Below are 27,944 nucleotides of genomic sequence, written 5' to 3'. Positions count from 1 at the left end.
GTCTTGCATGTCTTTTGCTAAATTTAGTCCTAAGCATTTTATGTTCTTTGTTACTATTTTTAATTGAATTTTAATTGCATTTTCCTATTGTTTGCTACTAGTATATATAGCTGGTTTTTCTATATTACCATTGTATCCTGCAATATTACTAAATTCAATTAGTTCTAGTAATTATTTTGTACATTCCTTAGGTTTTACATAAAGAATCATGTCATCTACAAATAGAAACAGTTCTACTTCTTCCTTTTCAATCTTAATACCTTTTGTTTCTTTTTCTTGTCTTATGCAGAGGTTAGGACCTCCATGGCACTGTTTCACAAAAGTGGTGAAAGCAAGCATCCTTTCTTGTTCCCAATCTTTAGAAGGAAAGAGTTCAATATTTCATCACTTATATGATGTTAGTTGTAGGGTTTTCATAAATACCCTTCATCAGATTGCAGACAGTCCAGTGCTTCTGCAACTTTAATGTGCATGCAAATCACCTGAAGGTCTTGTAATGCATAGCTTTAAGAAGATCCTGGGATCTTTCACTTATCCGTGAAACCCTGTGATTTGTAACAAACCTATGACTTATATTTACTTGTATTTTAATTAACTATGGTGACAGATGATATAAAATGTGTGGAGTGGGAGACAGGTGGAGAATAGTGGGTCTCTCTAAGGGTGTGTAGCCCTGGTTCCACATAAACGGGCATCTCACATAAAGAGTGCCTCCTTACTGGCAACATTAATGAAACATCACTCTAAAAGCACACAAGACAGAATGACAATATAGACCAAACTCATGAACGTTTTACACAATTTTTTTTTTTTTTTTTTTTTTTTGCGGTATGTGGGCCTCTCACTGTTGTGGCCTCTCCCATTGTGGAGCACAGGCTCTGGATGCGCAGGCTCAGCGGCCATGGCTCACGGGCCCAGCCGCTCCGTGGCATGTGGGATCTTCCCGGACCGGGGCACGAACCCGTGTCCCCTGCATCGGCAGGCGGACTCTCAACCACTGCGCCACCAGGGAAGCCCTCATTTTACACAATTTTTAATGAATATCTCAAGGCAGATATACATATACCCTCCTCTGCCATACACTCCTCTTACCTAAATTCCAGTGAACCCAATCGTCCTTATAGGAGGGATGAAAAATCCATTTTTCTTATTTAGTGTCAACAGCAGACATCATTAATTGATCATGATATACTTCCTCTAGATTCAGAATCCATTTGAAAATAGGATTTAGAGTCAGCACAGAAGTTGATACCTATTTGCCCTCCTATCTTAGAGCCTTTCTAATATACGATGGATAGCAGTCAGGATGACAGCCAGGAATTCTCCCCTCCATTTAGGCAAAGACCCAAATGAAGAATCTAATCAATGGAGTTTGGACAAACATGCTTCAGTCCATTTTCCCTAAATTACATCCAGCTAACGAAGCTTTCTGTGTACAAAAGTGGAGAAACGGCATCAGAAAACCCTTAGAATTGCATATCACTTTCTTGACATCTTTTTAGAGCAGGGCTTACTGAGTGTTCATTTCGTACTTTGACTTAAATCGTGCCTCACCTGACAGTCAATGCAGACCCCTCCACCTGCGTAGATGCCTTGGCTATTCAAGCTTGCCCGCTGCCTCTCAACTTCTGGATCATAGTAGCAGTCGATGGCGTGGCCATGGCAGTTGCATGCTGAAAAAAGAGCATTCTAAGTTAGTACTCCACCGTGACTATGAGAGCCTTCGTAAATTCCCCCAGAGAGTATTGTTGCTCACTGAGCTACAAGAAAGTCTATTCTGGAACACCAGGGATACCCCCAGTGGAAAATTTGGGGGATTTTTACACAAAGACCCGCCTATAATCATATGCAATTTATACCTTCTTTCATCTGATATTAAGTGAGAGAGGTTTCTCTTTTTTAAAAAATAAGATATATAATTACAAATTAAGTTAAACCAAAATGCCAATTAAGCTTTATGCACAAAGAGAATATTACTACTACTGCTATTGTCAAGAATAACTGAGGGACTTCCCTGGTGGTCCAGTGGTAAAGAATCCGCCTTACAATGCAGGGGACGCAGGTTCAATCCCTGGTCAGAGAACTAAGATCCCACATGCCGCAGAGCAACTAAAGCCCAAGTGCCACAACTACTGAGCTCGTGCACCTCAACTACTGCCTGCATTGCCACAAACTACAGAGGCCATGCGCTCTGGAACCCACGTGCCACAACTAGAGAAGAGAAAAACCACACTCCACAGCTAGAGAGTAGCCTGCGCACCACAACAAAGAGCCTACGCACTGCAACGAAAAAAGATCCCGCGTGCCTCAACAAAGATCCCACGTGCCACAACTAAGACTCAAGGCAGCCTATAAATAAATAAATAAATAAATAAGAATAACTGAGTTCTTGGTACACTGTGAAAAGCATTTTACATGCATTATCTCATTTAATCTGCACAATAACTTTCTAAGGGTGGTGCTATTATGCCTGTAGCCCAGATGGGGAGGCTGAGGCTTAGAGAGGTTAAGGGACGTGCACGACGTAGTCACAGACTTCACGAGTAAGAGAGGCAGAATCCTGACTTGTCTTTCTGTGACTCCAAAACCTATTCCCAGTCAACACTCTAAGCCTTTCATCCCAGCACTATCTATAATAGTGATCAATTGGAAATAATCCTAATATCTAATTATAGGGAAATGGCTAAGCAAACAACAGTATACTTGCTTGCCTGTCAGTTTTGTGAAGTCAAGAACTGCTCCTGTGTTGTCTGTAATAGAGCATCGTCCCCAGCACACAGTAAGTACTCAAACACTTTTTAAATACACTTGAATCCAGAGAACAATACTATTGAATATGTGCCATCAAAAAAGATGTCAAAGAGTTTTTAATGATATGGGAAAATATTTTAAAATATCAAGTGAAAAAGCTCAGGATATAAAATTGTATAAATAATATACCCTTGAGCATTTAAAGTATGCATGAAAAAAACACTAAAATACCTAACAAAATATTAATAGTGGTTCTCTTTGGGTAGTAAAAGTATTAATGATTTTACTTAAAAAAAATTTCCAAGTTATCTACAAGTACTGTATGATGCTTCTAAAATTAGGAAATATGATTTAAACCCCATTTAGGATTTTCATCTTTGCCAAGATGAAAAAAGGTCTAACAAGTAAAACACTCATTCTCTCTTAGGCAGAATATATATTCACTACTTTCCACCCAGATCCAATTTTCCAAGTCTTTCTAGGAATTTATGTGTTTTAACCAAGTTCTCGGATAAATCTATTAGGATTAGGTTTTCAAGTTACCCTGTTTTTAACAGACTGAGCTCTTTCTTATTTTCATTTCCTCAGTGGTGCCATGATTTTTTTTTAAATTCTAAGCATTTACATTTACTATGTCAGTTATTTCTTAAGAAGTCTATTTATTTTGAATTGCAGTAACTCAAATGGAATTTAGAAAGCATCTAACATATATCTTAACAGGTCTGATTTCCATAGGCTGTTTATAATTTTTAACCATTTTGGCAAGTGTAAAAAGAAAAGTGTACTTATTCAGTCAAAGTATCCTAAACCAGCACCTGAAAGTATTGGAAGAAACAACCCCCAATTATTACTTTTCCCTCTTTGGGGCCCTGTTATCTAGGGGGAGGACTCAGGAATTCACTGCACAGGAACCTGTTAACTATGACTCTAAAGTGAGAATGGCCATCCGGGTAACGACCTGGACCTAGAGATCACCTGAGCGTTCACCTTGAGCAACACCTTCCAACAATGTTAGCATCTCTCAAAGTGTGCTCAGAATTCCCCACTGGAAATGCATTTTCAGTAATTTTGCTGGTCACAGAGATCATCAGTCTCATCTCTTAAAATTACAAGAACTATTTGGCCAGAAAGTATGAAGTACAGATTCTTTCTCACACATCTAGTTCAACAAACCTGGATCCAAACGCCTTTTGGTCACTTCAGAAAAATAAATCCGGGCTTCCCTGGTGGCGCAGTGGTTGAGAGTCCGCCTGCCGATGCAGGGGACACAGGTTCGTGCCCCGGTCCGAGAGGATCCCACATGCCACGGAGCGGCTAGGCCCGTGAGCCATGGCCGCTGAGCCTGTGCGTCTGGAGCCTGCGCTCCGCAACGGGAGAGGCCACAACAGTGAGAGGCCCGCGTACCACAAAAAAAAAAAAAAAAAAAAAAAATCCGTCTTCAAATGCTAAGAATATTCAGAAAAAATAGGCCACAGTCTCCAAAGCCAATAACTAAAAGTTCCAAAAATGTTTCCAGCAATTGGAATAAATATATGGCCTTCTAAGAAGATGGGTTTAAAAGAAAATCTTCAGTTGGTTGTCATGGGCTTGTTTGTTTAAATAACAGTCTTCTTACTTTATATTGTGCCCATAATTAAAAGCAGCCTCTCCTCTTTCTTCCTTCCTTCTCTGGTCCCCTCCATCCTGCATCCCCCTCAGTCCTATTTCCTCAATACTTCCAGCTCTCTGTTTAGACATCAATCTCACCACCTTCTCTGCATCTCGGTCCTCAGAATAATTAGGATTCCAATCCAGTATCACATCCTAAGAAATAAGGGTTTACCATTTAATAAAGGCTGCAACACATTTTAGATTGCTAAAAAGGAAGGCCAATTGTCAAAGCCCAATCCTTGCATATAGTGAATGCTTAATATATATTAACGAGCGTTACTGTTGTTATTTTTGTTCTCATATTTGTATCTGAATTTAGAGTGGGGCACTGTTACCTCCAGTCTGTGAGTTATTTGCTGCATCAGACAGTTCTGAGCCCCTAAGACCGACATGATCTCGCCCTCTTCATGAGCATGGGGAAAACACTGCATCAGTCCTTAGAGATGGGGGGATGGGGACCATGGGTGGGGCCTCGCTTCCTAGCACCCCTCCCCCACACTCACCTTCACACTCATTGCGCTGCTCCCGCGTGGCAGGCCGCCAGTGCCTCTGATTGTACCCTGCACAACAGCGATCACATGTCTCCCCACAGGTGTGGTGCTGGCATTCACACTGAAACCTGGGCATGTAGCAAAGCACACCTCAGTTACTGAAAAGTTGTTTGTTTGCTTGTTTAACTGAAGTATAAGATCCGTTGCTCCTGTGTGAAAAACTGAGTCAGCACGGTCACGCATGGTACCATTGAGTGATTATGAGAACAAAGCACTTTGCAGACGCTATTTCAAGTCCCCCAATCTCGCTTACTATCTCCATTTTACAGGTGGTGACACTAAGATCCGGAGATATTTAAACACTTGCCAAAGGTCAGGAGGTGATAAACCGAGGGCCAGATTTCTAACTTAAGTTTGTCTGACTCCAAAGTCCCAGCTGTTTCTTCTTTATTATGTTATATAATGATAAATCAACACAGGAGCAAGCAAGTGTTGAGTGTACTGAGGTGTGTTGAATATCAACATCTTCACAAAAATCTAGAGTAGTCCTGTGAGAGGGGTCAGGTTTTTTACTTTCAACCCGGGGTCTAGTGCAGAGATTCACCAAATCCAAGAGACAGTTACTAACAAGATCTCAGAGGACCCTGCTCCAAGAGTCCATGCCAGCTCCAATAAACAGCTCCATCACAGGAACCAAAGCTCAGATTACTCAACAAGGCAATGGGGTAAAGACAAAACTCGACATTCAAAGAACTATACACCTGCCTTAGAACATTTCTGAGCTAAAATGAAATCGTTGTAGCCATGGTGTTAGATGAGAACTCCAAGCCCTGAGCTTCCATTCGTCTGTGCTTGAAAGAGGATTCAAAACAGAGTCTAAGAAGACTCTTGGCTGTGCCCATGGGGATCCCCTCAGCTCTTCTGAGGGGAGGTGGGATGGTTATGCTCCTACGGGAAGGAGTCATCCCTCTCCCAACTCAGCTCCCCGTTAAAGCAAATGGACATAGATTTAACTGGCAGCACAGAACAGCTGGAGTCCAAATGGGCTTTTGTCAGAGATGCAATTTCAGCTCATTGCCAATGATGTGTTTATTTGCAAGCTGAACTGAAAGAATATTTAGGGAAAATTGCTTGAAGAACATATAGCCCTACTACTCTTTTTTTTTTGGAGGAGGGGTTTATTGTGGAGTCCAGCTACTCTTATAGGGAGATTCACATTGAGCACTGAAAAAGAAAACAGAGCTGGGAACTTGTCTGAATCATATTGTCACTCCCAAATAATTGCTTTTTCTGACTCTCAGCCCAGGTTGATGGTTGATGTAGAAAATTTGTCCTTGCATCAGTTGTAAGGATGTTATTGAAGATGTTGACTGGAGAATACTCTTCACGATGGCCACTCCATCCACCTCCAGGTAGATCTCATCTGGCCCTAGCATCAACACTCATCTTCTCCTACACAACTGATTACTTTTTAGATTATGATCATAGTGAAATATGAAACTGAGCAGGTCTCCCTTTTTGAGTTGACTGCCAGGAAGCTCAGAATTAAATCTGTGATCCATCCATGTTTCCATACATCAAAGTCAGCATGGTACCCATGCTTGATTAAATCCTCCTCTGCCTCATCAATAGGTTCTGCTTGATTTCTGATTGTCCAGCCATGGCTCCCTCCATTGTCACTGAATCCCCTTCAATATAAGATTCTTTCCTATTCATGGAGGCCTCCATGAGTCATTTGTGCAGGTCACAACAGGCAGGGGAAGGCAAGGCAGTTGTGCTGATATAGACCAGTGGCAAACTGAGCCTTTCACTGAGGGATGGGGAGACAGCCTCTCCACTCACACACACTGGGAGCAGTAAACTGCTCAGTGCAGAACCCCCCAGGTCTGCCAAGGGCACAGGGCTCGGCAGCTCTTCCAAGTGGGAAGCTCAACCCCTCTCTGATGGCTTCTCCTCCTCTCCCAGGTGGCACCACTTTATCTCAGGCTCAGGGACCAAGAGTGACCTCTTTTCTCCCCTCTCGTTCCAACTCAGGTCTTCCCTGACCCGGTTTCTAGTGCCTTAGGGCCTACCCTTCAGGAGTCTACATGGCAGTGATGGTTTAATCATTAATAAGCTCCTTGCTGATTAAGGACTAGTCAGTTGATGGATTCACACTGCTATCTCAGAGAGCACCACCGGATCCCTGAAGGAGGGCTGACAGCCTTAGGGCTGGTTTCTAGACAGGGAGAAGGGTGCCACAAACTTACCACGTAAGTTGGTAGCTGGCACCTCTGCCTGACCATGAAGCTAGGCCTTATGATGTACAAACCTGAATCTGACTAACAGTAAAATGTAGCCCTGGTAAATGCTGCTCATGTGTAATTGGAGACTTTAAATAAAACATTGAGAGACGATCATTACTATATCCAGCGTCTGGTAATTTCCAGCCCTTCAAAGTATCCTTCCTAAGGTGATAACACGAGTGTATACAATTGCATAACACAATATTTGAGATCCATGCATCTTACTGTATGTGAAATATACCTCAATTAAAAGCAAAACAGTGTTACACCCACGTTCATAGCAGAATTATTCACAATAGCTAAAAGATGGCAGTAACCTAAGTGTCCATCAACAGATGAACAGGTAAGCAAAACGTGGTGTATATATAATAAAATATTATTCAGCCTTAAAAAGGAAGGAAATTCTGACACGTGCTATAGTGAGGACAGTATGCGAAGTGAAATAAACCAGTCACAAAAAGACAAATATTGTGTGATTCCACTTCTACAAGGCACTGAGAGTAGTCAAATTCATTGAGTAGAATGGTGTTGCCAGGGGTTGCTGGGAGGAGGGAATGCAGAGCTGCTGTTTAATGTGTACAGAGTTTCAGTTCTGCACACTGAAAAGAGTTCTTGGCTGCACAACAATGTGAGCGAACTGAACACTAGTGAACTTAAACCACCCCCACTTAAGAAAGGTTAAGACGGTAAACTTTATATTATGTACACTTCACCACAATTTTAAAGATGAAAAAGGATTTGAAAACATATACCCCTGATCTCACTAGACCAGGGATGACAAACAAATATTATTTTTCTTGCCAGCTCTACTCAATTATTTGTGGCTGCCTGGGGCAGGGGTGGGGGAAGGGGGTTTGGGTGGCTTTGTACCTGATCATGCAGAGAGTGCTGTGATTGATTAACTATGTCTGCTATGGGCTGGTTGCAGGTGAGAGGGAAGTGTAGGGGTGGAGGAGGGGAGACATACACATCACCTACTTGTTGACATTGCAACATTCTTGTTGCGGCCAGGAACTTAGGAAGTATTTAATAGGATGTAAACATCTACTGAAACAATTAGATTTATTCATAGAAAGCTGAAAAATGTGTACAATGTACTCACAGTTTTTCAGGATTGTTTGCACTGCACACTTCAGCATGGCCATTGCAAACACACCGCCCACCAATGCTGATATCCTTTATGCTATAATAATACTATAGAACAGAAAACAGAATGTGTCAGTTTTACTAAACCCCAATGTAAACTTTCCTTTACTAACCTTTAACATACATCTGTATTGACCCTGCTTCCTTCCATCCTGTACTCCTGAGCCTCCCTCAACAAAAAAGGAGCCACGTTTGGGTGTAACTTTTCTTACAAAGCAAATACATTCCCCAATCAAATTTAATAGCACACTGCTGAATTTGTCCATTTTTAAAAATCAAATGCTTTAAATGCATGGAGGGAAATTACCTCGGAAAAGAATCATACGCTATAGCCTTTGGGAAAGGGATTAAGTGCTTCCTCGTTTCTCTTTTTTTTTAATGTAAATCTGAGTTCCATAAATTGGACATATCTATTTACCAAAAAACATAATTTTTATAACAAAAATTTTGTAACTACTGTGTTTATGCTTCAGGAAAGGAGAGAATATTCACAAAGATGGATCAGATACAGCGCTGAGACTGGCAGGACCCGCTAGCAGTTGCGGAAGCCTTACTAGGTCAGGGTTAATAAAGCCAAAGGCAGAGGTTCAAGCTCCAGAAGGCCAGACAGTTTCAGACCCAGCTGAGGCTCGGTCCCTACACCAGGCCAACGATATGCATAGCCCATCTCGTGGACAAGGCATGTCTCCAGCGTAGTGGAGGCCTCTCCACTTGTGACCATAGGTGGCACCATCCGCCAGCTCCCTTACTCCTCAGACTTGGCAGGAGGCACAGGACTCAGTAAGGAATTCAGAGGGTGTGAAATCATCTTTCTCACTGAGGTCATGCCACCAGTAAGAATATCTGTCAGTGAGGAATTCTGTGAATTCACAGGGACAAGAGGGGTTTTGTATCTTTTTGTTGTTGCTGAGATTAGTCATCCTAAACCTCCCCACAGTCACTCAAGGTTGGGGTCCTGTTCTGATCTCCTCCCTAAAAGCTGTTAAGTGTCTTAGCTTCCCGGCAACGTCTTACTTAGTCTAAAGGCATCAATAATCCCTCTTGTTCATATGGATAAAATTCAGTATTGGAGGGCTTCTGTGACAAGTTCACACTCAGAAGCTTTCATGCTGATCACCACAGAAATTTCTCTCTACACATGGGTTAGGGCAGCAGCGGCAAGAGAGAAGCCCTCCATCAGCCTTCACCCCAGCACACATGATACGTGTGATAGGACGCCTGGTATTCTGGCTCGTCCACTTAAAGAAGCAACCTAGACCGCTGGGGAGGGAGTGTCAAGATTATATATGTGATGCGTTCCACAAAAAATTACTTCATAGAGAAGACTACGTTCACCTAAGTGAAAAGAAATCTACATGCATACGAGTACCAGTCTTGCAACCCTAAAAAGACAAAAAAAAAAAAGTGATGAGGTACATTTGTGGCGAGGCTCCAAAACAACTGGAGGAATGGAAACGCAGTCTGGCTACAGTTCATCAGAAAGCCCGGCTCACCCCTGTAAATTGCGTTCTTGGATCCAGTTGTAGTTCCCACATACAACGGCTCAGAGGGAGCTAAGGGGGCTTAAAAAGTCAGAAAACAGGCCACCTACACTCCAGATGACTGGCCTTTTTGGAAAATGCTCAAAACTGTAGCAAAACTTAACTTTTCTCTCTCCCTTCCTTTCCCAGCTCCCTGACTTACTTCCCTAAGAAGCCAAACTCTATAAGGTAAGCTGGCATCTTCCATTCACCCTCCCAGGTCCACTCTCCACCCCTCTCCACCCTGCCCTTTGCCCTGGGGCTAAACTTTATGGGATGACAAGGGCCTCTTGCTCTCTGGCCTCCTGTTAGGTTTGACCATTGGGAGGAACTGGGAGGGAATGGGAGGGTGGGAGAAGAGTGAGCTCAGGGTATTTATTCTGCTGGTTCCCTCTGTGCCCAGGCGACAGGGTACCGTCCTGACACTGAGAGTAAACGATGTTCATCTAACCCTAGTGGAGGGTACTTCTGCTCACTGACGCCCACACCCCTCTGCTTTGGCTCGATTACATTACCCAGCCTCCTGCATCTCCACGGGGCTCTATGACCAGTTCCTGCCAATGGAAGTGAGCTCTGCGGTTAGGAGATGGCTCCTCCCTATGTTCTTTCTCTCTTCCCCCATCTGCTGACCAGGTGCAGGAGGTGCAGAGGAGGACCCTGAGGCACAGGATGGCTGTGCCTCTACAGAGAAACAGCCTGGTTCCCTGAATAACTGTGTGGAGCTGATCCCACCTGCTGACCCACATTAGACTGTGACATGAGCAAAAAATTAACCTTTATTGTGTTCGCCTCTGAGACTTGGGGATTATTTGTTATAATAGCAGACTAATACCAGGACGGCTGTCCTCTTTTGCCTTTCATCTTCTCTGAGTATGATTTGTCTTTAACCACCAAACCTCTAAGCTATACCTAGTATTTCAGACAAGAACAACTCCTACGCCTATGACATTACTGGCTATAAAGTTTACTTGAAGGAGTTCGAGGCAATGAATTTGATAAGCAAACAAGGTACCAAAAGCTGCTGTCTTGGCACTTAAAAGCACTACTCACCCGCCGAGTGACGGTTGGATCTCTCTGTGCTTTGGAGATGAGGTGTCCAAGAAGAGTGTTGGTTCGGAGAAAACGCAGGCGGATGTTTGTTGCCTTGGTGAACTCCCTCAGGGTGTGAGAGAAAGTAAAATTTTTTGCGCCTGGACGACCATTTATCAAGGACACCACAACCTAAAAGAACCACACACATATAGAGGGGGAAAAAATTCTTTTATCAAAACTTAGCTGCAAGTAGCTAAAAATAACTCACATGCCCCCAAACACTTAACTTGGTTTCTTTGAGTCATTAGATGTTTCAAAACCTGGGCTCTCAGGTTTTGTAAATCATTTCATTTACAAACCCTTTGTTCTATCACTGTCATTGCGGGGCTATAAACACTATGAAATGTTCAAAGTATAACATTAAAATCTACAAATATAAAGAAACAATTTTTGTCAAGCTGCATCAAAGAAACAAAGCTAAAGTAATCTAAAATCCCGAAAGAGGGTGAAAAAAGGAAGTCTTTGGATATAAAGTTGGCAGTGAACAGGACAAAAAAAAAATCTATATAAAACCCAGGTTTAGGGTTTTTTTGTTTTTTTTTTTTTCCCCACACCACGCAGCATGCGAGATCTTAGTTCCCCGACCAGGGATCGCAACCCCTGCAGTGGAATCGCGAAGTCTTAACCACTGGACCGTCAGGGAAGTCCCCCAGGTTTTGTTTTAAAGCTTGAGGCGATGAAGTCCAAGTCCCAACCAGTTACTGAGACATGGAACACTGACCGATCACTGGAAGATACTAGATACAGCTGCTCAAGAAAGATCCCTCTGCCTAAGGAGAACGAGACTGACACCCTTTAAAGAAGTTCATTGGAAACTCACTCCGTGGGATGCTTCTCTGATCTTCCCCACTCCCTTTTCTCATCTTCCCTAACAACAGCCTGGCTGACTTCACAAGGACCACATGCCCCCAATGAGACAGCAATCGTTTGCTCCCCTACAGATGATGCCCATCCTGCCAAAAAGGATCAGGCATTTGTTCTGCCACCAACCCCTCCTCTCCCCACTCTTACGGGAGGCAATGTGCTTGTGAAGCAGTGGGAGGGGTCTTCACCACAATCACCAGTGACCCACTTTCTAAATAGTCCACCAGAAAAAAGAGTTCAAGACCTGTGGGCCGTGAATCCAGAATCCTGAATTCCCAAGGAAAATTAGACCTCACATAGAATTTGCAATGTCAATTATACCTCAATTAAAAAAAAAAGATTTCCAACCCAACTCAGTCTGGGAGTCTTCGATGTGATTCCTTTCCATCTAGGTTAGATTCCCTTGAAAGTGCAAGGTTCACAATTATGAAAAATGTGGCATCTTCATGTTCATTTCTGAGTCTTATCTCTCAAGGCCTCCCAAATCTACTTACCTCACCATTCTCCAAGGGCACGATCCGGGAATAATAAGTAGTGCAAAGTACATCATCGTCTCGCGTGATCGCCCTATTTGCTTCCTGTCCAAACTGTTCCAAACAGTCTACTTTAGAATCTAGGAAGGAAACATGTTAATATTGTATAATAAAATATTATCATCTTGCTGTAAATCTCTTAAGAAATCTTATGTTTACTTAAGAATATACATGAAAAGGGGAAGAACAGAGAAGCATTTAAGATTTTTAGACAGAAGCTTAGAATGAAATTCTTAATTCACGAAAGAAAATACCAAGCCATTTCAGGCCACGTGACTTTCAACAGAAATGTTTGGAGATATGGCTCTAAATCCTCACTCCTCATTAGGCAAGTTTACCCTCTAAGGAGCATTCCTGGAAAACCCAGTGCCTTTGTAAGCCAAATTCCTGTCCACCTCAATTTGTCACAGGGTTCAGAGACCCAGACATTCTTCATTAGTGAAAAAGACAAGGTCAAGGTAAGTAATGTGAAAGGCAGGATCCATAAAGATGGAGCTTAGTTCCTAACTCTATATAAAAGGAAATGGACTGGGACTTCCCTGGTGGCGCAGTGGTTAAGACTCCATGATCCCAATGCAGGGGGCCCGGGTTTGCTCCTGGTCAGGGAACTAGATCCCACATGAATTGCCACAACTAAGAGCCCGCATGCCTCAACTAAGGAGCCCGCCTGCTGCAACTAAGACCTGGCACAACCAAATAAATAAATAAATAAATAAAATATTTTTAAAAATAGGGACTTCCCTGGTGGCACAGTGGTTAAGAATCCGCCTGCCAATGCAGGGGACACGGGTTGGATCCCTGGTCCAGGAAGATCCCACGTGCCGCGGAGCAACTAAGCCCATACGCCACAACTACTGAGCTCTTGTGCCACAACTACTGAAGCCCGTGCGCTTAGAGCCCGTGCTCCACAATAGAAGCCACCACAATGAGAAGCACACATACTGCAACAAACAGTAGCCCCCACTCACAGCAACTAGAGAAAGCCCACATGCAGCAACGAAGACCCAACACAGATAAAAACAAATAAATACAATAAATAAAATTTTTAATATATATATATATATTAAAAAAGGAAATGGACTGAAGCTATGGCCCAGTTATAGGTACACTGCTTCCCCCTAAATAGTAGCAAGAACCATTATCATAAGAGGTGTTTCAACCCCAGTTATACATGTGTATCCTTGGAATTCATGCAAATGCGCTTGAGAAACAGGGATGTTCCAAGGGTAACCTAGAAAGTTAAAATTGACCAGCCCCTGACTAGCCACACTGAGAGACTAATTTTCTACTTAAACCCAGTCTTGATCTGCTGCCAATAATTCAAACCCCTCATAACATGGTAGGCTAGATTACTTACGAGCAAAATATTGCCAAGGTGAGTAGGTGCTTCCGAAGTCGACGGATCTTTCCAAGACCCAAAGATCAGGGCGAGGAGAATTTGCAAATTTAATTAAAATATAGGCCACCTGGAAAAGCTGATAAAGCAAAGGACATACAGTTACTCAAGTCACCACATCTGTCCACACCCTCCATCACCTCTATATGATGCTGGTTCCCAAGGCAACACATCTAGCCACACCTCTCCCAAGATCCAGATCCCATTTCTAACTGCCTACTGGACATCTCTAATTGGATGCAGCCTCTCAAGCTTATGTTCAAAACCAAAATAATCATTTTTTCTCTTTCCACCGAATCTATACATTAATCTTTGTCACATCTTAATCATTATACCCTTGAATTTCAACCAGCCTACACAGCACCTTCAAGTCTGTACATTCAGAGAAGTCTGATGTCAAACAACAATCATCGTGGGCTAAGCTCTTCCAGGAGCAAGAGCCGATAGTACAGCCCTGAGTGTCTCCTGCGAGTGACACAGCCCTGGTTCCAGGTCTTGGAGAGCTCACGGCTGCAGAACTGAGACCTGAGCGGCTGCTTGGTAGAGTGTGGCACCTCCTTCTCCTGTGCCATCTCCACTCACCCCCTCTTCTCCTGATTTCTCTTCCTCTTACTGATTTTCTGGTTCATCCTCATCACTCTTTGCCCACGGCCAGGACAATGCAAACGTATGGGAGAGATGAAGCACGGCTTTGGTCCAGTTTCTTCATCCTCCCACTCTTGAATCCCAGTATGCCTCCATGATGGACCCCAGGAGTCCCTGCAGTCCACTCCCACCCCCTTCCCTCAAAACTTATATCTGGCTTGACTTGTGGACCCTGAGAGTCTATAGGCTTAGCAAAGTGCCTAGTATGAGTTCATTGTTCATGAACATGGGTGTTAAACAAATCTGCTAACATGTTAAGAAGTGGGGATTATCCCCACCCCCCACTCCCCAACCCCAAGGAAGAGATTTCATAGTGACTTTCACAAGAAGACTCTGCCACCTTATTAACTAGCCCAGTAGAGCCATTTGAACAATGAGCTCAACTAGTTAGAAAGGCAGTACTCAGACCCTGTGGGATCCTTCTATTTCTTAGGGGAAAAAAAATAAGGGATTTTCATCTGTATATTTTTCACATACAATAGTATGGTAAGAGTCATATATATATATATATATATATATATATATATATATATATATATATATATATACTTTTTTTTTTTTTTTTTGCAGTATGCGGGCCTCTCACTGTTGTGGCCTCTCCCGTTGCAGAGCACAGGCTCCGGACATGCAGGCTCAGCGGCCATGGCTCATGGGCCCAGCCGCCCCATGGCATGTGGGATCTTCCCAGACCGGGGCACGAACCCATGTCCCCTGCATCGGCAGGCGGACTCTCAACCACTGTGCCACCAGGGAAGCCTCCATATATATTTTTTAAAGTCTCAGAGCTACTAGTTGATTGTGAATGTTCCCAACTCGACACTAGAAGCCAAAATCTCTAGGGCAATGGTTCTCAAATTTTAGTCTCAAGATACCTTTACATTTTTAAAAATTATGGAGGACTTTCAAAAGCTTTTCTTTACGTGGGCTATGTCTATTAATTAAGAAATACCACATTAAAAATTAAGGCTGAGAAATTTTTAAAATACATATTACTAATTCATTTAAAATAATAAACCATTACATGTTAACATAAATACCATATTTTATGAAAAAATTCTATATTTTCCAAAACATAAAAATTATAGTGAGAAGAGTGGCTTTGATTTACATTTTTAAAATCTCATTCAGTGTCTGCCTTCATAGAAAACAGCTGGATTCTCATAGCCACTTCTTCAGTTTGTTGTAATATGTTGTTTTGTTTGAAGTATTTGAAGGAAATCTGGCCTCCCATAGATCTGTAATAGGAAAAAGGACCTAAGAGCTTGTGGACCTCTGGAAAGGTCTTGGGAACCCCATGGGTTCTCAACCGCACTTCGAGAACCACTGATCTTGGTCACAGAGATTATCCTTTGCTCTAAGAAGCCCCTTTGCTTACTTCACTGTGGAAGGAAGAATTGTACACCAATTACTGAAAACCCTAAGTTCAGCCAGTTTTGTCTCAAACACTTGCTCTTTGATCTTGAAAAATCTGCTTCCCTGGGTTCAGATTAATGCTCTCAGATTGTCTACCGATCCTTGGAAAAAAATGATCCAACCTCATGTAAAGTAGCAGGATACAAAATTAATGTACAGAAATCTCTTGCATTCCTATACACTAATGACAAAAAATTTGAAAGAGAAATTAAGGAAACACTCCCATTTATCACTGCAACAAAGAGAATAAAATACCTAGGAATAAACTTACCTAAGTAGACAAAAGACCTGTATGCAGAAAACTATAAGACACTGATGAAAGAAATTAAAGATGATACAAACAGATGGAGAGATATACCATGTTCTTGGATTGGAAGAATTAACATTGTAAAAATGACTGTACTACCCAAGACTATCTACAGAGTCAATGCATCCCTATCAAACTACCAATGGCATTTTTCACAGAACTAGAACAAAAAATTTCACAATTTGTATGAAAACACAAAAGACCCCGAATAGCCAAAGCAATCTTGAGAAAGAAAAATGGAACTGGAGGAATCAGGCTCCCTGACTTCAGATTATACTACAAAGCTACAGTAATCAAGACAGTATGGTAGTGGCACAAAAAAAGAAATATAGATCAATGGAACAGGATAGAAAGGCCAGAGATAAACCCACGTACATATGGTCACCTTATCTTTGATAAAGGAGGCAAGAATATACAATGGAGAAAAGACAGCCTCTTCAGTAAGTGGTACTGAGAAAACTGGACAGCTACATGTAAAAGAATGAAATTAGAACACGTCCTAACACCATACACAAAAATAAACTCAGAATGGATTAAAGATCTAAATGTAAGACCAGACACTATAAAACTCTTAGAGGAAAACATAGGCAGAACACTCTATGACATAAATCACAGCAAGATCCTTTTTGACCCACCTCCTAGAGGAATGGAAATAAAACCAAAAATAAACAAATGGGACCTAATGAAACTTAAAAGCTTTTGCACAGCAAAGGAAACCATAAACAAGACCAAAAGACAACCCTCAGAATGGGAGGAAATATTTGCAAATGAAGCAACTGACAAAGGATTAATCTCCAAAATATACAAGCAGGTCACGCAGCTCAATATCAGAAAACCAAACAACCAAATCCAAAAGTGGGCAGAAGACCTAAATAGACATTTCTCCAAAGAAGATATACAGATTGCCAACAAACACATGAAAGGATGCTCAACATCACTAATCATTAGAGAAATGCAAATCAAAACCACAATGAGGTATCACCTCACATCAGTCAGAATGGCCATCATCAAAAAAATCTACAAACAATAAATACTGGAGAGGGTGTGGAGAAAAGGGAACCCTCTTGCACTGTTGGTGGGAATGTAAATTGATACAGCCACTATGGAGAACAGTACGGAGGTTCCTTAAAAAACTAAGAATAGAACTACCATATGACCCAGCAATCACACTACTGGGCATATCCCATGAGAAAACCATAATTCAAAAAGAGACATGTACCACAGTGTTCATTGCAGCACTATTTACAATAGCTAGGACATGGAAGCAACCTAAGTGTCCATCGACAGATGAATGGAGAAAGAAGATGTGGCACATATATACAATGGAATATTACTCAGCCATAAAAGGAAACGAAATTGAGTTATTTGTAGTGAGGTGGATGGACGTAGAGTCTGTCATACAGAGTGAAGTAATACAGAGTGAAGTCAGAAAGAGGAAAACAAATACCGTATGCTAACACATATATATGGAATCTAAAAAAAAAAAAAAAAAGGTTCTGATGAACCTAGGGGCAGGACAGGAATAAAGACACAGACATAGAGAATGGACTTGAGGACACAGGGAGGGGGAAGGGTAAGCTGGGACAAAGTGAGAGAGTGACATGGACATATATACACTACCAAATGTAAAATAGATAGCTAGTGGGAAGCAGCTGCATAGCACAGGGAGGTCAGCTCGTTGCTCTGTGACCACCTAGAGGGGTGGGATAGAGAGGGTGGGAGGGAGATGTGAGAGGGAGGGGAGATGGGGATATATGTATACGTATAGCTGATTCACTTTGTTATACAGCAGAAACTAACACAACATTTAAAGCAATTATACTCCAATAAAGAAGCTTAAAAAAAAAAAAGCTAGTTAGGAATTGTAAGGTACTCTGAAAACCATAAAGCAATATCTAAAGGAAGGAGAAATAATTTCCAGAATACATGTACCATTATTACATAGTGAAGGAATTCATAGGAAATCCAAGAACTCCCAGTTTAGAAAGTCAGAACAAATATATTTCCCTAAAGACTGCACATCTCTCTTAGACCACATCAAAATAAGACTGATTTTACATATGTAAGAGAGAATACAAATGAAACATTTTTGGATACAGGAATCATTTAAAACATTCTTAATCTCTTCCATCAAAATCCTATAATCATAGCATGTCCCCTAAAAACCCTATTTATTTAATAGTGTGTGACCGAATGGTTACTATGTTCTAGGTACTATGTCAAGCACCTCAGAAACATTCTCACAATGAAAGTGGGATTTTATTAACCCCACTTTACAGACGAGGAATGTGTGACTTCGAGAGGTGAAATAATGTGTCCACATCTTGCAGGTGTAAAAGTCCACCACCTTTGTATATTCTACTCACTGATCATTAGCATATACCACTGAACCTGATAGGTACTTAACATTTAACCTGTTTCATCCTGGGGAAAATAACTGTCAACGAAGTTCCAAACATCATTATTTCCAAATATGCTAAAAGTCCATTACAGGGAGCCTGGAGGCAGAGAGCTATGTGATAATACACCTCGATGGTTATTTGAGTGTGTTGATTTCTAAAGCTGCACTTTCTGCTAGTACAAATCCCCGTAAATGAAATAGCCTTGGTAGCTCAGAGGGAACCTCTCTTTGTTTTGTTTCATCCTGTCTGAGATAACATGTGATCCCTTTAAGGCAGCACATCAGTTAAAAATCCCACATCTAGCAGCAAGGGGAGGCATGCCACAGTGTGTCCCCTCTGCATGTTACATAAACCTGCCACCTGGACCTAATTTAACAAGCTCTGGGGTTCCACCAACTCATCTTCCAGCACCTACCAGACAGGACTTTCCACTCCAAAATGCTTCCCTCCCACTTTCATCTTAGGAACTTGATTCTGAGATTCCTCAGCACAGGATTATGTGCCCTGACACTGGGAGGCTGCCTTTCATTCTTGCTGAGCCCATCTGCACTGACAGACTCTGTTTCTCTCTCCCTACCACTGTGGTGCAACTTGCCAAGCACTCCAGCTCTGCAGCCAATCTCCCCTCGATGTGTAGATTCAAAATGGTGCTGAGAGGCGGCCTCCGGAGTGGGTTCACAGGGGGGTCACGCGTGTTAAACCAACAGGTATGGATTTATTCTCTTCTACTTGATAATTTTAAATGCTGTGCCTTCTAAATGGCTCCTTCTGTTAAAGCCCTGTTATCGGTTACTTATGTTTGCTCTTTGATCACTCAACATACTTCAAAGCACACCTGAGTGACACTTGAGATGCATGGATGTAAATGAGGGCCCTTTAGGAAACAAGAAAGCACCAGGCGATGGAGTCACTAGAAGCAGAAAAGCAAAGGCCAAGTTGTGCATTTTCGGAGAAATAACGTTTGGGAGTTAAGGTAAGGAGGGAAAAGTGACCGAGAAGGATTGAGTTGCATCCTCTCTCCACATGCTTCTGAAACAAGCTAAAGATGGCTTGACCTTTGCTGATGAGCATTTAGATGGAGGTACAAAGTAGTCTTTTAAATAATGTTTTAATGAAGCAGGTAATAGTCATAAAAGGTGCAGCAAGAGGCACTTTGACTTCAAAAGCCTTCAGGGGGAACAGGTGAGACAAGCCAGCCCTTTCTGATCCTCATGCTCATCACGCTGAAGCCTGTGAGATTCCAGCTCCTACAGCCCAGCATCTATCTCATTCCATGGCCTTCCCAGATGCAGGTAGTAGCTGTTCAATAAGTACCATGAGTGAATGGATGAATATTAAAGTTGTGCAGTCACCACCGAGTTTGGGAACTGGGCACCAGTTAGCACCGTTGGGTGCCATGCTCAGCAGTGGACTGCTAATGGCATAGGAGAATCAACTCCTGGTGGCAAATCTTTGCTCTGCTACCCACCAGCCATGTGACTCTAAGTCTATCACTGAAGCATTTTGCGACTTTATTTCCTTGCCCATAAAATAATAACATAAAACGATCAAAAAAGATATTTAAGTACACAGGTGAGGGACAGTAATATCCACTTCATACAAATCTTACATCCTCCATCTAAAAGAGCACTTACTATGCTCTGTGACATATACGTGTTTTCATATGTCATTTCCACTAGACTGACATCTTTGTGTCTCAATCACTCCTGTTTCCTCAGAGTAGATGCTTAATAAATGTCATTGAATTGCAATGAAATTTAATAAATGGGACACGTGAAACTGCAAAATATTGTGCACATGTATTTAAAGTCACATCCAAAATTAGCTTCTTACTCAACTAAACAGCACTCTCTCCTCCAAGAGTCTAAGTTATAATGTGAAATAAATCTATTATCATAGCCTTATAATTTGATAAACATACTGTTCCACAATGCAGTGTTTCCTGATTTGCTTCTTCCAACTTTTTATTTTGCATAATTTTCAAACCTATAGGAAAGCTCAAAGAACAATACAATGAATATCCCTACACTTTTCGCTTAGATTCACCAAATGTTAACATTTTGCCACATTCGTACTTTCTCTCTCTCTCTCTCTGTCTACACAACACACACACACCTTTTTGTAACCTCTGAAAGCAAGTTTCAGACATCATTATGCTTCAACCCTAAATATTTCACCATGTACCTCCCAAGAACATGGACATTTCTTCTACATAAACTCAACATTTTGATGCCTAGGAACTTTTACCATTCATACAAAAATCTTACACAACACACTGTACATATTAGAATTACCCTGATCCTCTTAATACCGCCCATTGCATTTTTCCAATCTGGGATGCAATCAAGGATTATATATAGCATTTACTTGCCAAGTCTCTTGTCTCCTTTAATCTAGAGCAGTCCTCCCACGATTTTTCTTTCCTGACATTGGCATCTTTCCATAACAGAATATTCCCCCATCTGAATGTGTTTGATTATTTTCTCATCATCTGATTCAGGGTAAACATTTTGGCAGGATTACTACCCATGGGACATACTCTTCTCATGGCATCACGCCAGGGAGCACGGGATGCCAGGTTGTCCTGTTATCAGTGATGCTATGTTTGATCACTTGCTTGAGAAGACGTACACCAGATTACCCCTTTACAAAGTTATCTTTCTACCTTTGTCATTAATAAGTAACCCATGGAGAGACATTTTGAAACACTTATTTTTATTAACTAAATTACAAACATTCCTACTATCCATGTAAAAATCCAAATAAGAGTTAAGAAAAATAAGTCCCAAGATACAGAATCAAAGTTATAGTTCCTTTAAGGTTGATGCCCATTTGAAAAACTTATCTAATGAGCTAATTTTATAAAAACTTTTAAAAATATTTATTTATTTATTTGGTTGCACTGGGTCTTAGTTGCAGGCTGGCTCCTTAGTTGTGGCATGCGAACTCTTAGTTGCAGCATGCATGTGGGATCTAGTTCCCTGACCAGGGATTGAACCCGGGCCCCCCGCATTGGGAGCGCAGAGTCTTAACCACTGCACCACCGGGGAAGTCCCTATAGAAACTTTTTAATTGAGAAGGAAATATGCAGGTCAAGTGGAATTAAACTCCATTTTAGTAAACTTGTTTGAAAACTTCTTATAAAATGAAGTACAATCCTCATTAAACGATCAAGGCCAGTGATGAAAATATGACTCAGCTGGCCTGAAAAAGGATCCTTTTAATCCTGGTGCAAAGAGCACATCGGCCAATGGCTTGGCAAGGGCACTTCTTTTGGGTTTATCATCACCCTGTCCTATAAAACCCAGAACTTGGCACCATCGAAAAGAGAGTGCTTAGGAGGGAAGTCACTGTGTCCTTCAGGTCCTCTTACTGTTTCCCAAAAGCACCTGCTCACCGTTGAGGGAAGGTTGCTCATTCCAGAAACTTACAGGAAGGGACTCAAGAGGTCCCAGGTCAATCTCTCACCCAGGGTAAGAACCTTCACGCTAGAATCTCCTTTTCAGAGGAAAGGAGACCCACTGCGTTGTTAAGTTCTGGCCACTACATGCTTCCTCGCTGTCCTGAAAATTTTTCCTCATAATTCCCCCACCTACCCTTTGGGGTAGCACAGATTTCTACCATTTATCCCACATGACAGCCTGCCCAGAATTTAAATACCAACACCACATCTCCCTAGGTTCTTTTTAATGAATTAAGATTCAAGTCAGCAGGAGGCAAGGATTAGGGTAGGAACTGGAAAGGGGAAGAGAATTAAAGTATCTCGCTTCCTCATTAAAAATAACTACAATAGGGCTTCCCTGGTGGCGCAGTGGTTGAGAGTCCGCCTGCCGATGCAGGGGACACGGGTTCGTGCCCCGGTTTGGGAGGATCCCACATGCCGCGGAGCGGCTGGGTCCGTGCGCCATGGCCGCTGAGCCTGCGCATCCGGAGCCTGTGCTCCGCAACGGGAGAGGCCACAGCAGTGAGAAGCCCGCGTACCACAAAAAAAAAAAAAAAAAAAAAACTACAATAACCTTAGAAATAAAAATCCTGAACCAAAATCGAGTCTAAAATGTTGGATCACTCCAATAACTTGGAAAATGACAAGCCCGCTATTTTTTAATGGAAGATTTCAAGAAAAAGATCAAAAGACAAGGACAAGGTGAAACATTTGCATCTGTATTCTATGACTGATGAGTTCTTAACTTTGGAGGAAAAAAGAGATTGAAGACATATAGCATGGTTTTCAGTCCTTGTGGACATTATTATTCCCCAAGTAGACTCAAAGGGCAGAGCTTGAAACGAACATATGTTACTCAAGAGCATTTTATCCACAACTAACAATTTACAGATAGATTTGGTGGTGATTTTAAATAAGTTGAAGCCCATTGGAATCCAAGAACTGAGCTCAATTTCACAATGAAGTCTAATATTTTATCCAACGCTTTACAGCTACACTCAACTGTCAGGGAATTTTTTTTGTCCAGGACCTGATTCTCCCTATAAAACTCACTTTCCCTCATTCACGCTTTTTTTCTTGTTGTTGTTGTTAACTTATAATAAAATTGGGTATGACATTTAGTTCACTCACTGAACTGATCAACAGCCTAAGAATTTGTCTGACAAACTATACAGGACAAGGGAAATGATAATCTTGTTCTTCCAAGGCAAAGAGATTTAACTAACTCAACTTTCGTAACAAGCAAACCAAGTTATCTAATTCCTCCTTTAATCGAAATTTTTTTAACTCAACAACTCCTAAAAAATATGTTGATTTCTACAGGTGACTCACACTGTGATAAAGTTCAGCAAAGTATTGCTCAATGATGATTTACCCTAAATCAGATTCTAAATGATGTTATTTATCAGCATTTTTCATAAATGAGTCCACTTCCTTCATAATGTTCCAGTCCTCCTCTTGGCCAATATCTTTCTCCCTAAAGGGTATTCTCATTTCTAACCTGCCCTCATAATGGTCCTTTCCTAATTTTAGTCACATCTCTTCCTTTCTCCCTGTGACATCTTTCCTGAGATTTAGCATCCATGGTTAAATCAGAGTGTTACCTAAAGCTAAAATTTTCCTTTTGGCTGTGTTTCCATTGCTCTTATTAATGGCAGGGCACTTCGGAGACCTTTTTGACAATAGCTGTGCATATCTGTAAAGCATAATGCTGGTCACTTAAATTGACTCAGCATATTCATTTTTATTAGTCAGCTTTTTTTTTTTTTTTTTTTTGGAATAAGGTTTAGGCTGAAGTGTGGTTTCAAATCAGCTGGGCTATAGATTAAATATTCGTCTTAGAACTTGTCCTTCGGCCAAAAGCTGTCCTTACTTTCTGAACACTAAATCCCCTAGCGTGGCAGTTCTCCAAATGGATGGTATCACCATCTGGGGTATTTTGTGGGTTGTCACAATAACAAACCCAAATAAGGAGAGAGACCATGCACCTGAAGAGGCATCAACCTCCACCCTGAGAAAGACCACTGCCAGTTCTGGGTGGGGAGGCTGGAGAAAGGGGCCTGTTGGAGGTTTTGTCTTTTGTCTGTTGGACTTTTGAGGATCCAAATGCCCTTCCCACCTTATGAATCCTGCTGGGAACAGAATGCACCCCCACCTTTACAAGCTGAAAATGCCCGTTTTTCCAGCTCTCCTGGCAGGTAAAGCAGCACGGGTACCTGACCCAGGCTCAGTGAATTGGATGTCTCCTTCCGAGATTTTGCATCTAGAGCAAATGATACAAAAAGGCAGGGACACTGAAGAATTGTTTCTAGAAGCAACAAATATGGCGGCCCCCTCTGGCTTCTGGGGACAGTGGTTGACCCCAGCAGGGACATACTGAGTCCAGGATCCGGGCTGACTGTGTCGTCACCAGCGGCAGCAACCAGCATTCAGCCACAGCTCTGTCCTCGCAGAGGGACCTGTGATTCTGGCCGTGCTGCCTCCTTTGCTTCTGCCCATTTCCTGAACCTGATTCTCTACGATCCTTAGATCCTCACCCACTACCCCCCGTCCTCTCCTTCCACCCTCAAAGGTGACTTTTTCTCTTTCACCAGTACAATTAGAACTATCGAAAAGGAACCCCTTGCCTTCCCATCCCCAATCCGTGAGCACTTTTGCATCTGCACATCCTCCTCCCTTCCCTCTGGACCAATGGAACAGGAGCCTCCTCCCTCTGCGCTCTGGATCTCATTCCCCTCCTGCCTTCTCCTGGATCCTTCCCAACAGCTTTTATCTTAGGTATTTATGTTTTAGTTAAAGTACAGTTGACTTACAATATTCCATTAGTTTCAGGTGTACAACATAATGATTCAGTACTTTTATAGATTATATTCCTTATAAAGTTATTATAAAATATTGACTATATTCCCTATGTTGCACCTTACACCTTTGATTGTTATTTATTTTATACCCAGTAGTTTGTACCTCTTAATCCCCTTTTCCTACCTTGCCCCTACCCCACCCCCTTCCCAACGGTAACCACTAGTTTATTCTCTGTATATGTGGATCTGTTTCTATTTTATTATATTCACTCATTTCATTTTTTAGACTCCAACTATTAGTGAAAACATATAGTATTTGTCTTTCTCTGTCTGACTTATCTCACTAAGCATAATACCCTCCAGCCATCAGCTTTCAACTGACTCTTCCATCCGAAGTCAAGAAAATCCCTCTCCTTCCATCCAAACCCTCCTCTAGGTCCACCTACCTCCTTCTTCCCGATGCAGCCACACTTCAGCAAACGGTGGAGTATCCCCCTTCCTCACCTCTCCTCTAGTTCACCCAGAGTTCAGTCCTCAGCCTTCTCTCACCTCACTCCACGCTATTTCCATCTTACACCACTGACTCCCGATTTATACCTGTAGCCCAGACTTCTCACATAAACTTCAGACCCAACAGCCTAGTTAATCTCCACTTGAGATACCTTACCACCACCTCAACTCAATGTGACCCAATTGAAGCCTCATCCTGGCCCTCTGGAGCCTGCTGATTCCTATGGAAACTGTAGGTCTCAATGCAGCTTTCCTCCTCTTCAGTGAGATATCTGTGTTTGATGCTTCTTGGAACACTGTACTTTTCCTTTAAAACACCCATCCCATACGGTATTTGTCTTTCTCTTTCTGACTTACTTCACTCTGTATGACAGACTCTAGGTCTATCCACCTCATTACAAATAGCTCAATTTCGTTTCTTTTTATGGCTGAGTAATATTCCACTGTATATATGTGCCACATCTTCTTTATCCATTCATCCGATGATGGACACTATGCTAACACATATATATGGAATTTAAGAAAAAAGTGTCATGAAGAACCTAAGGGTAAGATAGAAATAAAGACACAGACCTACTAGAGAATGGACTTGAGGATATGGGGAGGGGTAAGGGTAAGCTGTGACAAAGCGAGAGAGAGTCATGGACATATATACGCTACCAAACGTAAAGTAGATAGCTAGTGGGAAGCAGCCGCATAGCACAGGGAGATCAGCTAAGTGCTTTGTGACCGCCTGGAGGGGTGGGATGGGGAGGGTGGGAGGGAGGGAGATGCAAGAGGGAAGGGATATGGGAACAGATGTATATGTATAACTGATTCACTTTGTTATAAAGCAGAAACTAACACACCATTGCAAAGCAATTATACTCCAGTAAAGATGTAAAAACGAACAAACAAAAAAAACAAGAGTTTGAAATTAGCACAGATAGAATTCCATAAACCAAATATGTAATAGACAAGACCTACTCCTTGCTAAATAAACTGGACTCAACACCCCCTTTTCACCCCAGAAGAATATATCTGACTAGTAGGAATCTGAAAACCTATTTATTGATATCTCTCTGTAAGTGAATCAAGTGTGTGTAAAATGGCATAAACACAGCAGTGAAAATCAGCTAAACCCCATGATAAAAATAAATTTCAAAAACAAAACACACACACACACACAAAAAGACAAAAACACCCATCCCAGGAGTAACTAAATAAATACTCCTGGCTCGAGTGCACTTGGCCTGTAAATACAGGATGTGAGCTTGATTATCCTGCCCACTCACGAACTGCAGCAGGAATACTCTGGCTACACGTAGCTGTAGGCCAGGCCAGGTCACGGTCCACACTTGGCCTGGATCAGGGTGATGCTGGTGGTCGGCCAAAACCCTAAGGATTTCACTTACTTGGCCAAAAACAGGATGCTCAAAGTCACTTTCACTGTGATAAAAAGGTGCATCCCCAGCTGAACTCTCGGATCTGGACATGAGATGCCCTCCTGTGTCCCAAATGCTCCCACTTAATGCTCTGGCTCCCGCAAGGACCCCGAGCAGGCATCCTTCATAGCAGGGCGAATGGGGAGGCCTGGGTGTGAAGGGTCAGAGTGGGGTGGGTGAGGGACAGTGTCTGGGCAGCGGAGAGCAGTGTGGCTGGGCTGACGGGCATCAGGAGAACTGGAGAGTCCTGTGCCTGGCTCGGAATCAGTGGGGAACCAGATGACCTTGGGTGAGTGAGCTGAACTTTGAGCCTCAGTTTCCTGAAATCCAGCTCCTCCGGGCAAGACACTGTTAGGAACTAGGGCAGGGATTCAAGCCTGCCCCAGAGGGGATGAGAAGTGGGACACGAGCCAGGGAAGTGGGCAGGGCAGCCAGATGGATCCTCCACCGCAGGTGGGTTAAACGGAAGAACTGGGCCAATCAGCTCCAGGCACGCCTGGTGGGCAGGGGCGCAGCACACTCCCGCTCTGCCCACTGGTGGAGAAGGGGACTGACGTGGGAAAAACACCTTAAGTGCCAGCAGGAACCATCCCACTGAAAGCAATGTGGCCACCTCGCCAGGAGTGAGGTCTGGGTCTGAAGATGGTAGATGGGGGTGAGCGGCCAGGCTCCGGAAAGGAGAGTCTGGAGCTGGAGGATGGGTGGAGCCCCAGAGTTCCATCATCCCAATGCCACACAATGGCCTGCCCAACCCCCTCACTTCCTGGGGGTCCACTTCTGCCCCTCCCCCACTCTCTTACTCTCTGGTCTTTCTTCCCCAATCCGGGGCCCCTTTTCTCCTCATACCCCAGAAGCTACACAGAGGGGGGAGGATTATACCATAATGTTTATACCACCCTCCTTGCAAATATGGAATATGACACTATTATAAATACACTAGGGACTAAGTGGGTTTTAAGGCATAGCTTAGAGCTCCTTATTTATAAATTTTTCTGGGAAAAAAATGCAAATTAAGTTCTAAACATCTGGTGTAACTTTTGGTGCACCTCATTTACACCCATATATGACTCCCCCAGGCAATATTCTATTAAATAAAATCAACGTGAAAGACAGTCTAACTAATGACCATACAAATACCAACCATGTAGTGGTGAGAAGCAAGGAAATAGATACACAGACACCATCAATGAACCTTCATAACATGAACATAACATGGCCAGTGTTGGGGCCAGAATGTCTCGCTCCAGGTTCTGAGCTGTGCAATCTGGGCGA

General features: G+C 42.4%; 1 protein-coding gene across 5 annotated transcripts in view; it reads right to left on the bottom strand.

The window, feature by feature from the left end:
• Positions 1–27,944, bottom strand: part of LAMA3 (laminin subunit alpha 3) — a 242,513-nt gene that overhangs the window by 172,864 nt on the left and 41,705 nt on the right. For all 5 annotated transcript variants that reach the window (XM_060119680.1, XM_060119677.1, XM_060119678.1 and 2 more), the window contains exons 3-8: positions 13,690–13,807; positions 12,294–12,412; positions 10,894–11,064; positions 8,280–8,371; positions 4,905–5,020; positions 1,555–1,673 (exon numbers count right to left, since the gene is read on the bottom strand). In XM_060119680.1, coding sequence (XP_059975663.1) covers positions 1,555–1,673; positions 4,905–5,020; positions 8,280–8,371; positions 10,894–11,064; positions 12,294–12,412; positions 13,690–13,807 — 735 coding nt within the window. The remainder of the gene's footprint in view (positions 1–1,554; positions 1,674–4,904; positions 5,021–8,279; positions 8,372–10,893; positions 11,065–12,293; positions 12,413–13,689; positions 13,808–27,944) is intronic.

This window comes from Mesoplodon densirostris, chromosome 15 (genome assembly GCF_025265405.1).
Source record: "Mesoplodon densirostris isolate mMesDen1 chromosome 15, mMesDen1 primary haplotype, whole genome shotgun sequence".
In the NCBI taxonomy this organism is placed as follows: Eukaryota; Metazoa; Chordata; class Mammalia; order Artiodactyla; family Ziphiidae; genus Mesoplodon; species Mesoplodon densirostris.
Note: the sequence above shows the minus strand (reverse complement) of the source record. Positions and strands in the feature narration are given on the sequence as shown.